The sequence below is a fragment of the Dromaius novaehollandiae genome, chromosome 16 (genome assembly GCF_036370855.1).
Source record: "Dromaius novaehollandiae isolate bDroNov1 chromosome 16, bDroNov1.hap1, whole genome shotgun sequence".
NCBI classification, from domain to species: Eukaryota; Metazoa; Chordata; class Aves; order Casuariiformes; family Dromaiidae; genus Dromaius; species Dromaius novaehollandiae.
The window spans coordinates 18689031-18704017 of NC_088113.1; the positions used below are offsets into that span (position 1 = coordinate 18689031).

Here is a 14987-nt window from a genome sequence, read left to right on the forward strand (position 1 = left end):
TAAACAAAACCAGGAGTCAGCTGGTGCTTTAGATGCCAATTATAAAGTGCTCCACAGTGGGAAGTTACTTACCAGTTAAGAGAAGTTCCTCAAGAGTAGCCTTTGCATAGTCACAGTGCTGGGATGCATGCCTGACATCTCAGAGCCTCAGAAACTTGTCGAAGTCAAGCCTGTTAGGTGCCACTGAAGCACCCTCTTGTGGCACTAAGCATTCAGTGCCCAAGGCTGTGAAGGTGAGGTGTAGTTCGTAACCGCTTCAATTCCGTGGCCATGCAATTGTTGCTTTCCTGAAGCCTGTTTTTGCCAACCTTTTTGTCATTTCTCACAAGGATAGTTTAACATTAGTTCTAAGTCATTCAAAAATGTTGAACCGCTTTTGGCTAGGTTTCAATGTTAGTTCTCACTGTTAACTGTCTACACAATATCTTGGAGATCTGGGTCAGTTTCCACTTTCAAGACCAAAACAAACTTTATTATTAAATACTAGTGTTTAAGAGGTGTGCCTCCTGCCCTACTGCCTCCCTTAAAAAGCCTCCGTCAGTTCTAATCTGCACCACAATAAGCAGCTCATAATTAAGGTATATTCTGTGTGCCAGGCACATTCAGGCACACAGAGAAAGTAAATCTGGCTTTAAAGTTAACTGATTTAAGAAACCCTAAGACAACAGCCTTTCCTGCAGCAATTTGTTTGCATTAAAGCCAACACTGTAGTGATGCTCACGCAAATCTGTAGCACACACAGGCAAAGCTTCTTCTGTTTTAAACTACATGACACTATAGTGATTTATCTACATTAGGTGACCACATCTTCAGCAACTATTCCCCTCCTGAGTGAAACAGTGGCAGTGTCCACTGTAATAAAACGGGCCCCTTATTTTTCAGAACCATTTCTGGATTGGCATCATCATTCCTTGCAGGGACAGGCCATCTTCAGGTTCCAAGTTCGGTACAGACCGGCACAGCAAACTGTCAGCACCAAGATCAGCAGCAAAACTTGACTCCAAAGGGTAAGAGTTCACCTCAAAAAACTCCCTTTTATTCAGGGACTAGCAGAGAAAGACCTTTTTCACTGGCTATGCAGGCAAGTGAGTAAGTTCAAAGAACTAAAGTAATATTAGTAAAAGAAAGCAAAACAGCAGTAGAGGGTGGTGAGTCTTTTTTTAATCAAACTTTCATCACTTTCAATGTCGACGACAAGAGGTAAACCACCCTAAAAATCATACTTCATTCAGAATTGTATCAGATTTCTCCCCTCCCCATCCCTTCCCCTCTGAGTGGTTCCTCATACTGGAGCCAAATCCCCATCACGACAAGAGTGCTGGCTTTTTGTTGTCCAAGCGCCATGGGGGTGCTAGGTGCTTGAAAGGTAATACATGAAACGTGCTAGCAGCGGGGACCAGCTTTCCTAACCCAAGACACAGGGCAAATATCTTCATGTGGCTGAGAGCCACAGGACACATGTAACATACCTGTAGAGCAGAGAAGGGGAGCTCCAGTAGTTCACAGGCAGATGATAATCGCTCCCCAAGGATCCCACTGCTCCTTTTAATAGGCTGGGTCCCAGGGGATGTTGGCTCCAGCAGCCACTACCGGTCTGCCTCATTGCATAGCCAGGCTTCAGGTCACCCAGCAGCCCCTGTGCCAGCATGACCCCCTGCCATTCTCGTTCAGCACTGGAGCTGCACTAGCCGGCCACTCCTGTGCTATATTCTTTCCAAAGGCAGGTCTCCAGCATGAATTTTTCAGAAGCTCTGCCAGAATCATCTTAGGTATTCTGACCATCATTTGGTCCCTCAGCAGCCTTTTTGAAAACTCCTCTAATTACAACGGGTTAAGTCTAGACCTAAATATATAGCAATAATGTGCCACAGAAAATTGCTAATGATGTGAAATATATAGTTCCTTTTATTCCCCAGGTAGTATTCAGTGCTTAATGCCTCTTCGTATAGGTCCACTTTGCAGACTACAGCATAAAACAAAGATACCACAGCTTTCAAGGAACTCTTTCAGGTTTTACTTATAACAGTATGGAACTCAGCACAGGCTAGTTTATCCTGTGGGGAAGCACTCCAGCTAAAATTAAGGCATCTGGTTCAACTACAATCAGTCTTTGCAGACAAGTAAACTCAAGAGTTAAGAACGACTCCCCAGTTTAGGTTAACTACTTTTCTAACAGTTAAGCTGAACCAGTACCAGCATATCCATACACACTGTACTTAAGAGTCGCAACTTAAGCTGGTAATCATCTTGCCTGGAGAGAAGCATTAACTAGGCACCAGCCTGTGTGCAGAGAAGGCCTTATTTTTCTTTTTACAATAGTATTTACAGCTTTAAACTTTCATTCTCTCACTCCTACTTTCGTCTACCTCCTGAGCCATAACTCCTTCAGTCTTGAGTACACCACATTTTTCTCCTGCACTCTTTATAGCAGTGTATTGTCTGTTTTTCCCTACCTTGGTACTCTATTATAAAAATCACACAAGAAAAACTACACAAATGACATAGGCTATAATCCATTTTTGTACACACATCACATTTTTTGATTATGGGCTCATGTGGTAACTGTATTCCCTTGACAAAGTCTCTAAATTTTGTTATAGGTGTGTAGGAACAGAGCAGCCCAGGTGCCCTTTATATCTGGAATCATATAACTGTACAAGCAAGCGCTATTCAGTTTGTGAATAGGCCTTGGACGCAGAAAAGCTGAGCTGCAGAAAAAAATGAAGAAAAACGAAAAAAAAGGGATCAAAGTGAAATCTATATAGTCAGAGGTAGCGCGCTACAAACCTGGCCCCCTCGCTTCCCAGTAGGTGGCAGCACAAAGCTGTCTGTCCCTAACTCACTGCCGCAGACCGGGGAGAGCTATGACAGACCTCATGTTTATCATCTCCTCTAAAGAAACCCTTCCCCTTCAAAGTCCCACTCATTAACAAGTTCTGTGAACTACTACTACCAAATGTGGTATTATAGTGAAAGGCTGTAAACTCATATTATATAACTATCTACAGCTAAGTAGATAGAACCTCTTCACTATCCTGTTTCAATCAATAAATGCAGATGCTTAGGATCTTCAAGCAACTTAATACCTTAGCTGAGTAAATAATCAGTTCATATATTTAAGTCTAATATGAGAAGTTAACTGAATGTCAATAAAGATTTAAAGAACTGATGCATACTCAGTGCCCTTATGACTGGCTAGTTTAAAAATCAGGTTACTACCAATGTTTATCTTCTTCCCCTCCTTTGGGCTTATCTTCTACTCTAAAGCAGGTGAAGTACTTGCTCCTGACTTCTACTTGGCAATTAAATATTGCAAAAACAGAGAGGAAGGGGGAAGAAAAAAAAACACGTCTTAAGTGTTGTTCTATCAATCAGAAAACCTGCACTGAAATGCTTCAGACACATATATGCTGATATTGCTGATAAACCTTTGTACCAGCAGGCAGTCCAACCACAGCTGATACTTTCACAAGAGGAAAAGAAAATGATGTCTGAAGTGTTCCTTCACCCAGATGAAGAAAGGTTTCCTTTGATACAGCAGCTTTTTCTGAACTGCTAGTGAAGCACTGTAATTGGTTTTCCTGTGAAATGGTAAGCAATCATGCTGACTCTACATGCAAGGTGGTGATTTTTTTTTCTACAGAAAATAATGCCATATTTGTCTGAGCATCCTACTTTTTGTACCTCCTAGCCACCATTAACAAGAAACTTGCTGTTCATTAGTAGCATTTCTGTGCAGTAGCTGGTTATATCCAATCTGCTCTATACTGTTTTCTGCTTTGTAAATTCCCTCACTGCATTTTTGCCAGTTTTTTTTCTACCATAATTCGTAATTAGCTAATTAACTGAAAAGAGAGACAGAAGCTCTCTAAATCCTTCAGAATGTTTTTTAATATTAAAGAAAAGTACTGGAAATTAAAATGTTGTGTTCCTAACACACTTGAAATGTGAGGGTCTCAAATCAAAAACAGAAAATAGCCACATCCAATCAATTATTAAATCTTTGTAAAAAACGTGTCCCTAACAATTATCTTTTAGAAATCTGAACAGACACCAAGAGTAGTCTAGAACACTTGACAGAACAACTTAAATATTTCATCTTTGCTTAAAAATACAAGAAAAAAAGCAGTGCAGGCTTTTTGAAAAGGGGGGAGGGAGGAAGGAGGAACGGATCCAGACATCTTTCACGTGTATTTCTTAATTCAGGATCCCTCCTGTGTCAAAGTCTGACTGCAGTGTGTTTTATTATGAATCTGTTCTGTCCAGTTTTTCATTACACAGAGGGGCATATCACACTTGAAAATACATGCTTAATTTAAAACTTGTTAATAAGCTTCATGATTTAACAGTGCCATTTGATTTGCACTTGTACCTTCCACTGCCAGAACCTTTTCCCCCTTTTTAAAGGGCAGCAGTGACAATACAGAAATACATTATTTGCATTTTTAAGAATCAAAATAGAATGTATGGTATTAATTAGTATAAAATTAAAACTATAAAAGCTCTCAGTAGAGTCAAATGAGCAGCTGATGCAAACTGCTTTTGTGGTTCCTTATTTCTAATGCCAAAAATTTTGAAGGGTAGGATTTCAATATTTTGGAATAAATGTGTTTTGGAATAAATTATGTTGATTATAAAGTTTCTCCTCCATTGTAATTAAAAATAATGTTTTCTAGAAGATGTATGTTAGACTTATACAAAATGGAAATGTTTAACAAGTCATTCTGGATGGCGTTTCCCCTCACACAACTAAAAGATGCTTTTGGATAAATGAGACAGTCTATTTTGCTTTTGTTACTAATTTTACCTCTCCTTAGACAAGACCTAAATATTGATGATTAACAATGGCTCACATAACAAACTCAAGACTTGCATTACAACTTGAATCTTTGAACAACCACATTGTCTGCTCCTAAACCTCAACAATCCATATACTTGTATCAATTTGAAAGCTAGGGTAACTTTTGAAATTCAATATAGAAGCTGAGCATTGCAGACTAAACGAATACTGATTTTCTTAATGAAATTAAAAGCTACATTTTTGAGATAGAAAGTGATGTATGCTTAATTTGCTCTTAACTATGTAGTTCAAATACTGTCTACAACTTAAAAACTATTTGTGCTTAATATTCATTTATCAATGTATGTTCAAGATATGTCCATTCCTAGTAATTAAATGAATAAACAGGATCATTTTCATTGGAAACATCAAGGTGTTAGTGTAAATCAATAATCAGGCTTCAGGTTTTGGTGTACAAAACTTCTCCAAGTAGGGCCCTAACTCATTCCCCTCCCCCCCCCCAAAAAAAAACAGTAGGAAGAAAAAAAATTAATAACTAAACACCAGCTACTGTGGTAACATGCCAGAAAAAAAAAAAAAATCACTGCTATATATAGTTGCATACTACTCGCACAAAATATCCTTGTTATGTTTTTAATGCAAAACAGATTGAGAGGGGGAAAAAAAATAAAGGGGGGGTGCCTTGAGTGACAGGTTGGTATGCAAATATACTACATGCCCCTACCACCCTGTATATTTGTAAGAGTGGCTTGATTTTCTTCCTCCTACTTAATAAAACTACTGTCATACGTAAGAACATCAAAATCTTGCATCTGACAGGTGGGACAATGGTGATAAAGTAAATATATACATATATCTCAATCAATCATATACTTCAAAAGTGTGTTCGTGTGCGAGTTTGTAAATATTAAAAAACTGGATGGAAAGAGTATTAAACAGAGTAATTCTGCAAATGACGCTAAGGTCACTTAATTCCAAAAGGGCCTCATGTGCACTTAGTCACATAAATAAGGATTTGCAGAACATGGTGTTAGGCTGTGGAGAACGCAAGTGGTATTCAGAAATACTGCACATGGAAGAATCTCATCCTTAGCTCCCTCAAGGCCAATTTTAGCCCAAACACAAGACACCTAGAAATCTGAACTAGTCATCTTAAATGCCTCTTATAATCCACGTTCAGAAATGGACATTACTTAAGAGCTAGTCACCTCATTCTAAGATTAGTATCTAAAACAGATTACGTTTTTGCCTGTTCAAGATATTTCTTTCTCTCCGCAGACTAGCTCAGACTTAGTGCTCTAACTTTTAGATATCTGAAGTCAGAGGACTCTCACTGATTTCCATAATGCCATGCTTCTGTATTTTGAATATCTAAAAATTTTCTAAATAAAGTCCTGTAGAATACTCTAAAGAAGATGTAATAGCAGCTTCTGAGAAAGATTACAGATCAAACCTATCCAACCCAAAAGAGGACTATCTTTTTCCACAAATAAACAAACAATTTACCTCGTAATTTAATAATAGCACAGAGTCCCCACATATTAGTAGAACTTACCTTAATAACAGCAATCTGAAGTTCTTCCTCTCATTTGATATGAGAATTCTTCATCACACAAACTAGGTTGTTTTGTATTCATTATTATAGTCTAGTATACGCACAGATTTTTCCACCAATTTAACTATTTCAATTAGAGGAATCCAATTTTCTACTGTAACTGATAACCTCCAGTGATGCAACATTTAAAAGTAATTAGATGTGCCTAAAACAAAAATCACCCCCCAAAACCTATATTCCTGTCTCCTAGAAAAAAAAATAAACTTATCAGTGAGGAGATTTTAAGTGATATGGTTAAGCTGTAGATATAGCTACATTGAGATAAAAAGAATGATAAAAATTTGACATGCAAAATAAGTGCTTGTAATTTCATTTAGAGCTTTTAATTTTTAGCTATGTTTAAAACGCTAGGATTTCTGACAAAAAAGCTACACTTTCTTTAATAGCAGCTTAAAATGCAGGTTCATAAAAATAACTATTTTAAACATTCACTATAAATAAAGGGCACAGGGCCCAAATAATTAATACAACAAGAATAAATATATACTAAGGCTATAGATCTAAAAGCCTCGGTAGAACACTTAAGTTTAAATGATAATTATTTCATGTGGGCAAATAAAATTAAAATATGTTTAGTAAGTCTAATATGTACTACAATAATAAACTGAGCAATTTAGGGTAGCTTGTGCTCCCTCAATGTTTAAAAATTATATTATTTTAAAAAATCTAATCCTAAAGATAAATCTACATGGTTATAAATTTATCTATCAGTTATTTATATATAAAGTAAGTGTTTAATAACTTGGTTTATTTCTGAAAATAAAGTGCAAAACTGGCTAAAGTGTGGTAAAGAAAGCTGGGAGAACTGAACTTCTGAATTCACAACACTTCAAGTGAGAAAATATTAGACACTAGGTCATGTGTATTGTACATGTGGAAGGCAAAATTTCATTTGTAGTTCCATCACTGCACTATAAAACTACTCAGCTGGAGTCAATGAAAAAACACGTCATTAGTAGAAAGGCTTGTTCAGACTACAAAGCAGCGTTTACTTACCTTTATACGAGTTACAAGGATGCTATTCAAAACCTGCAAAAATATGCAAGGCAATATTTCTGCCTAATATCCACTTAAGATGCGTCCTTCTTTGTGTGGATAATGTGTGAAGTATGAACATACATAAATAGAAAGGAAAAAAAGAGCACTGCCTCCCCCCAAACTTAAGAGTAAAGAATGGTCCTTAAATTATTTCATGTAAGGAAGAAAAGCGGCAGGAAGAAGAACTTGATATACTTGACAGTTAAAAGCTGTTTGCAGAAGTGTAAAGTATCGTTGGATACCAGGTTGAAGATTTCATTCTCGGCACTAGCAATGAAAATGCAAGACCTGAGAGGCAGGTGCCAAATCTAAATTACAAAAATACAATTCAGATTAGTACAATCAATTGCTGATACAAGGTGCACACTGTGCAACCTTTTTGTTAAACTTAACACAAGTGTATTGATACTCACCTTTTCTAGATCAGTAACAGTTATTGCCTTTGTAGGAAAAAATTTAAAGCTTAATCAGGAAGTTTGCATCCAGAAATCAGCTGGGTAGATTGACAGGCTCTAATTAAATCATACAACTATTGTATGATACAAATAAAACTTCTAAGTGTCTCCCATTTGTGTGTGTATATATGTATGAATCTTTGAAGGTGGAGATAAGAAGTTTGGTGCCATATTAGGAAAAAAAAAACCCAAACCCTAAACTCCCTAGTCTTGCAGAGCCAAGAATGGATGGGTATTCAAAGAAAATGTAAATGATTATTCAGGAATATCCCTATGCGATACATACATTTGAACAACAGTGAAGATGAAATGGCAGCAGTCTTTTCAGGCTTTACTGCATTGTAATTATGATCGCTTGCCCAGGATGGTGTGCTGTTTTCTGATGCTGGCTCTTTAGCAATAGGTTGAGTATTTGCCTCAGTCTTGGCAGTTGTCAAAACAGTCTTCTTTGCGTTCCCCTCTTTTTTCTCAGGAACTTGTCTCTTCTGGATCGAGAGAGGCTTAGTACTTGCCTGTGTAATTAAAAGAAGCTTAATTAATAATACTCATCATGAACACCGTATTTTACAGACACATATATACATACATAAACAAATTTATTAATTTGTTATTAAGATAATACAAACACTTGAAATTATGTAATTTCAAATTCAAGTCTTTAAAGCTAAGATAATACATTGTAACTTCACAAGCAGAGTATGGTAAAGAAACCCTCTCAAAACAAGTGTATTTATCAAGTCTTTTTTTGTTTGAAAAATTGACCATTTTACAGCTGTTTCAAAAGGGAAAGCTAAAGAAAGAAAGGATGCAGAAGGTGATTTTTATTTAGTTGCATTTTTTTTGCTTCCCAAAACACACATACTATGCAGCAACATATTAATTCACAAGAACTCCAAATTATGACCAAAAAGAGTTTCAAAAAAGTTGTGCTGCTATCAGAAAATCCTTTCAAGAACCCATCTCTCTTTAGGGGAAATTACTAAGATTTTTTTTAAAGGTAACATGACACAAGAAGTAACATAAAAAGGAAAACATTTTATAGTCAGAAGAATTAAACATGGCCTTACCATAAAAAAGGCAAAAGAAAGAAAAAGAAAGAACTCTTTGATACAGAATTTTGCCATTTTTTTTCTGTCTCAAAAATGAGGGCGCAGGAACAAGCCACTGTGCTTCAGCACAACTGTTTCTATAAAACTGCTCAGAATTAAGAACATAAGCTTACCTGTGGTTGAGATTTTGGCACACCAGGTTTTTCAGATTTTGGTTTGATCTTCTCTTTAAGTTTTGGTTTTGCATCTTTGCCCGCACTTAGAAATTTCATTGTGGCTGCAGCATGTTTGAGAATGCAGTCATTGCTGCAATACACAGAATCAGGCTGAGCCACCTTAAAACAGCCAGGACCAATGCACTTGGATGCACCAGGAGCTTCAATTACCTAAAGATTGAAGTAGAGCAAGTTCAAACTTCAAAAAGACAACAAAAAAACCCTCTCCCTACAGCACTAAGAAACCTTTATACATCATATGGGCAGACTACAGCTATGACTGTTAGTGACATGAGCAATTGCCAGCTTTAAAACAATTTTCAGTCTTGAGATGTCAGAAACAACTACTCATAACAACCCATACAAATTTAAGGATTTCGCTCTTGCCACAGAAAGACAAAAAAAAGTGTTTTTAGGATACTATTGTAGTCTAAAATGGCTGGTCTGCTGGCACTGAACTAAAGGAGGTTGGTTTCCTAAATTTTCAGATCCCATAAGCACACAGATGCTTTCTTCTGGTCCTCTGCACCACATAAGAGAGATCCTTGTAATAATGCAGAACTGGTTTCTCAAGAACAAGGTTTCTAAAAAGCATGTTGCTCATGTATCACCACCAGCAGCTGTCCCCAGCCATGTGTGCATGCAGAAGGAAGCAGTCAGCTATTCGGGTGTTCAGATAATCCTTGCTCTAGAGGTTTACCGGTTTTAGTTTTTAGAAGTCCCCAACTCACATAAACGCAACCATTCTCCTAGACAATTCTGCCATTGCCTAATACTTCTTACACACTGAGTAAGAAGTTCACATATGCAATCTATTATTTTCTTCTATTCCACTTCTCAATTTATATCAAAGCACTTTATACTAAGCACTTCCCCTTCAATATTAAAATTTAAAATACAGCACGTTCCTTGAAATAAAATACATTAGGTCAAAGTCTAGAAATACTGAAAGTTCCTTAGGCTCCAGCATTTCACGTCTAGGTGCTATGTCTTTAATCTCATTTGCTCCCTCTTTTTGATTATTCATAAAAGTGTTATACAACTGACCTAATTCCCAAAAAACTACTGTATCTTTAGACAGCTTTCCCCAAATCAATAAACCACAATTTGTGATTACCAAAGGTAACGGCTTTTCAGCAATATTTCCATAAAAAAAAAGTTATTCACATAGCTTATTTTTTCAATCAAAAGTCAGTAAGACAGCATTAGGCGCTGTGATCTGATGAAAGTGATGTTGGGATTTGCCATAAAGATAAAGATTATGCTTTAGAATACTTTTCCATGATGTATACACTTTAAGTGTGAAGTACAAGAAAAAAGGGTATCAGTTATGTTCCCTAGAAGGCACCTCATACCTCAGACAGCTGAGCTGTCATTTCTAATTAAGGGCAGTTACTCAAGATGATGACAAAATTCCATGGTTGATGTTTGTAGCTATACAATCCTAGGAGCTTTAACCATAGACCAAACCTCTGCTGCAGTAGATGCTGCATGGACAGCAACAAGGAGCCTTTCTCAAAGTGCTTAAAATACTGGTGTAAGAGAACACACTAACATAGGGATAAACTGAATAACGAGACTGTTCAGTCAGCATAACAGAGTGTTTTCAGAATGTCAACATGCTAAATACCAAAGATCTTTTTTGCCCAGAAGGGACAATTATGCACAGATTAAGTGGTGCTTGTTTATATAAGCTGTAGAGGGATCATTTCTGAAAGATGAAGGACAGCATGGAATAAAACACAGACTTGACTGCTCACTTCTCCCAAAAAGTAGTGCCATCTGTCAAACACAAGGAGAGTAGTTCTATTATTTTTCCAAATGCCTAAAGAAATATCTAAAATGCAAGTAATGCCTCCATAAGAGGCGATGAGTTACTTGAGGATAATTATATGTTTTCCTTTTACTAAAGGAAAGATGACTACCATATTCAAGTAACATGTCAAAATGTTAACATCAAAGAGGACCTGGAGATATTCAGAAGCAGAACTTAAAATTAATACTAACACTGTCAAGTGAAATGCAGGCCACCAAACTCAAAAGAACAAGTTGGGCTTTCAGATAAAACTGTACACCGCAGGGGTTTTTTTGTTTCTTATTTTTCCCCGAGAAAAGTTTTTCACACATTTAACTTCAAACAGTAATTATTTATATATTAAGCTCATTTAATGTTCCGATTTATACATTAAGCTCACTTACTTTGCTGATACAGATAGCCCTGCTATTTCAGTAAACTAAAAAGTGTTATTTGATAAATACTTAGTAGAAAATGTACTACGCCAATAGAAAAAAATCTCCAAGAAGCAGCTTATGCTCAAACTTAAGATTGATTCTAGTGATGATTCCAAAGTTTAAAGCTTAGGCACCAACAAATTCATACAGAAAAAAATATGAACAGCTGTAGCATGCTGACAACAAATATGCAAAACATACTCTTCAAGGCATGCTAAGAAGAAAAGGAAAACGTTCAAGTTATTGGCATTACTACAGTAGCTTTAGCAGTACAAAGTCAGTCACTGTGGTATAAAGTTTTTAAACTTGTGTACATTCAATTGAAGAAGCTTTTCTGCCTGTATTTTGAATTAGGCATGAAACTTGATATTGCAGAACTTAAGTTTCTTTTACATTCCATGCCAGAATTGGCAATAATTTGCAATAAACATTTTATGTTACTGTTTCACAAGGCAGCTTAAAAACAATTCTCTATGTATTAACAACTTGAAGGAGCATCAGGACAAGTATCAGAACTTCAAAGACTAGAAGGAAGGACAAGAGGCTGTAATAACAGCTGGAATTAATTCCAACATTGCCACTTGCCAACGCTAAGTAAAAAGTTTCACTGTCATTGAAAGTCTCAAAAAGAATTTTTTTTAAGCAAGAATAAACCATTCCAGAATTCTAAATATTTTTATGAAAACAAGAGCTTATTATTTGATTTCCAAAGTATTTTAAAAAGAGTAAAAAATACAAAGCATGTAATGGGATATTTCCTTACAGTACATACAATTTGTAAATCCCTTATTTCAAAATAGAACTCTCAGTTTTAGCTAGTTCCTGTACTGATAATACTACAGATAAACTTCTGCTAAATAATAATATTTAATGGACTGTTCAGCTTCATTTTTAGTTTTCATAAACAATATCAGGAGATGTACAGACAAAAGTAACCAATTTTCTCAAATATACTTAGTGAAGTATAAAAAGTAGAAACATAAAAAAAAAAAATACTTACAGGTTGAAATATCTTGAGTTTTTTCTTCCCACTTGGATTTGCAGCTTTTTCAATCCTACCCTTGATTCCTTGGTCCTCAACAGACTTTTGTTCAACTGTTCCTATGCTTGTGAATTCTGTGCCATCCACATTTACTTGCCTCTCTTTAGCTTCCTGCTGGTCTGTTTCTGAAATTGTCTCATCCTGTCCCTGCAGAATGGTGCAGTTTGGACAAATATAGTCCTCACCATTCCTTTCCAAAAGCCGCCCTCGAGCCTCAGAAATACCCACACAGTCACCATGAAACCATTCCTCACATCTATCACAACAAATCATAAACCTGAAAAAAAGAAGGAACAGTAGAGCATTATGAAATGAAAGACAATTAAACCTCAACAGATACTTCAAGTAGCAGATCTTAAATACCTTGTCAACATATTAGTATGCTTTATCATCTCACTGTTCATTACTGTGTTCATTAGTTTATCTCCCCCAAACCCAAAAACTTTCAATAAACCCAACAGCTCATTTAGACATACTCAAAAGGTAAGCTTTAGCAGCTAGTTTGTTTTTCATCATAGAAAAATTCCAATTATTTGCATTATATTTTTAGTTGAAAGTTCTGCCTACCTGTTATTATGAGGCTGGCGACAAATACAATACAGTGCATTGGGGTCATAAATCTCACACTCAGGCTTGCTTCTTGGAAAATCTTCAGCTTCTTCACTTGTGATCCCTTTTGCTCCAAGGGCAGGTTTTATCTCTTGAACCTGAAGATCTTCAGCATGTTCCTCTGACACAACCACCTGACTTGCAACCTCAGTGCTGTCTGCAGTTTCAGGCTCTTGTTTTAGAGGCAGTTCAGTCTTGACTTGTTTTTCAGCCTGGTTATCAACTGTTTCTGAAGGACTTTGTTCTGTGTTTTTCTTCCTCAGGCGGTTCTGTATTTCTTTCAATGTCAGCTGTGCAGGTTTTTGCTCAACCCGTTTCTTTCTTAGTCGATTCTGCAGCTCCTTCAGTGTTAACCCATCACTATCACTATCAGAAGAATCATCATCTTCCTCTTCCTCCTCCTCTTCCTCCTCCTCTTTTGTACGTCTCCTTTTAGAGCCTTTCTGATACTTACAACTCCTAGTGCTACTCCTCCGAGTTCCAGGTTTTGTATCCGGAGCACTCTCTACACTGCCTTCTGAGGCAGTTTCAGCATCCGTAGCTGGACAGGACGCTGGTTCACTTGAATCTTCCAGAGCACTAGGAACATTCCTCCTTCCTCTACGTCTTACTGTTGTAAGAAATTCTTCCACTCGTTCAGTTCGCTTTGGTTGCCGTCCACTGCGTCTGAGGTTTAAGCTTTGTTGCTGCTGTTGTGGCTGTTGTTCACTAGAGTCCACATCAATATCTCCTGCACCTTCTCGCTTAGCAATTGTAGTTCTTCGAAAACCCCAGGTTTTCCTGAACTCTTTACTTGTAGGCTTGATAGCTTTTTGTTCCTCCTCATTACTTTGCTCACCTTTCTCATCCAAAACTGATGCTAAAAACAAGGGAATACTTATTAAACTGGTACTGAGGGAAGATGATTTTCTTAAACTTTTTTTTTTAATACAGTATTATTTTCTTTGTGGTAATAGATAAATATATATAACATAAATGGTGTCTATCCAGAAAAGGATGCGGTACATCAGTCCAAAGTAAGTAACGTGCAGCTCTCCACCTCATTTTATGGCCCTGCTAACAGGTAAAACACTTTCCTTTGAATACAGCAGAAGCAATTAAGTATGTAACTGAATGCTGAGCCAACATAATCCAGCTATTACAAACTCTTCTGTTAAAAAAAATAGGATGGACATATAAGCATAATTTCTGCTCAATTTAAAAGGAAGAAAACTTACCAGGGGAACTATTTTCCATGTTGTCAGTATTAGATTCAGATTCTAATGGCACAGGTTGTGAACTTACAACTTGTTCCATAGTATGGACACCACTGTCCCCACCCTGAAACACTAAAGACAAACATAAGGTTCAAAACTTAAGATTCAACAAGATCTATAGCCCAAGTAATTACTAAATATTCCGTTATAATCTCATTTTATTGTAAGGTAAGTAGTATGCAAAATAGCTTGAATTTCAAGCCACTAATGGTCACTGAATACCAACATAAAGATCACTGAATTCCTTCAAAGACAAAGCACTAAGTTGAAATGTACGGCTTTAGATACTATCCTGACATATTTTATTAAATAGTTCAGAATTTATGATGTTTTTCTTCAAGCAATACAAGCAGAGGGACCTATTTTGATAATCCCAAATAATCAATGCAATCAGCTTTCTCAAATTTAGTGCATGCACAGCATATGCACTTTAATCCAAAGCACACACCTTGTACAGATATTTTATAACAAAAGAACCCCAACCTTGTTAAAGCATTGAAAAAAGATAGTGCAAAAGCATGTTACTGAATCAGTTAAAAGAACAGAAAATGTATGCATCTACACTATTTTGCAGATGAGTGTTCAAATTCACTGTTAAAAAAAACTTCTTACATAGTATGAACCTACTGACTGGAATTTGTCTGGGGAGAAACTTACAGCAGTTCCACTCTGTAA

At 36.6% G+C, this 14987-nt stretch overlaps 1 protein-coding gene across 2 annotated transcripts in view; it reads right to left on the bottom strand.

Annotated features, from left to right (window-relative positions):
* Positions 1 to 14987, bottom strand: part of DIDO1 (death inducer-obliterator 1) — a 58849-nt gene that overhangs the window by 26801 nt on the left and 17061 nt on the right. For both annotated transcript variants that reach the window (XM_026092841.2, XM_026092842.2), the window contains 5 exons: positions 14274 to 14384; positions 13015 to 13915; positions 12406 to 12724; positions 9132 to 9344; positions 8196 to 8421 (listed from right to left, as the gene is read on the bottom strand). In XM_026092841.2, the coding sequence (XP_025948626.2) occupies positions 8196 to 8421; positions 9132 to 9344; positions 12406 to 12724; positions 13015 to 13915; positions 14274 to 14384 (1770 nt within the window). The remainder of the gene's footprint in view (positions 1 to 8195; positions 8422 to 9131; positions 9345 to 12405; positions 12725 to 13014; positions 13916 to 14273; positions 14385 to 14987) is intronic.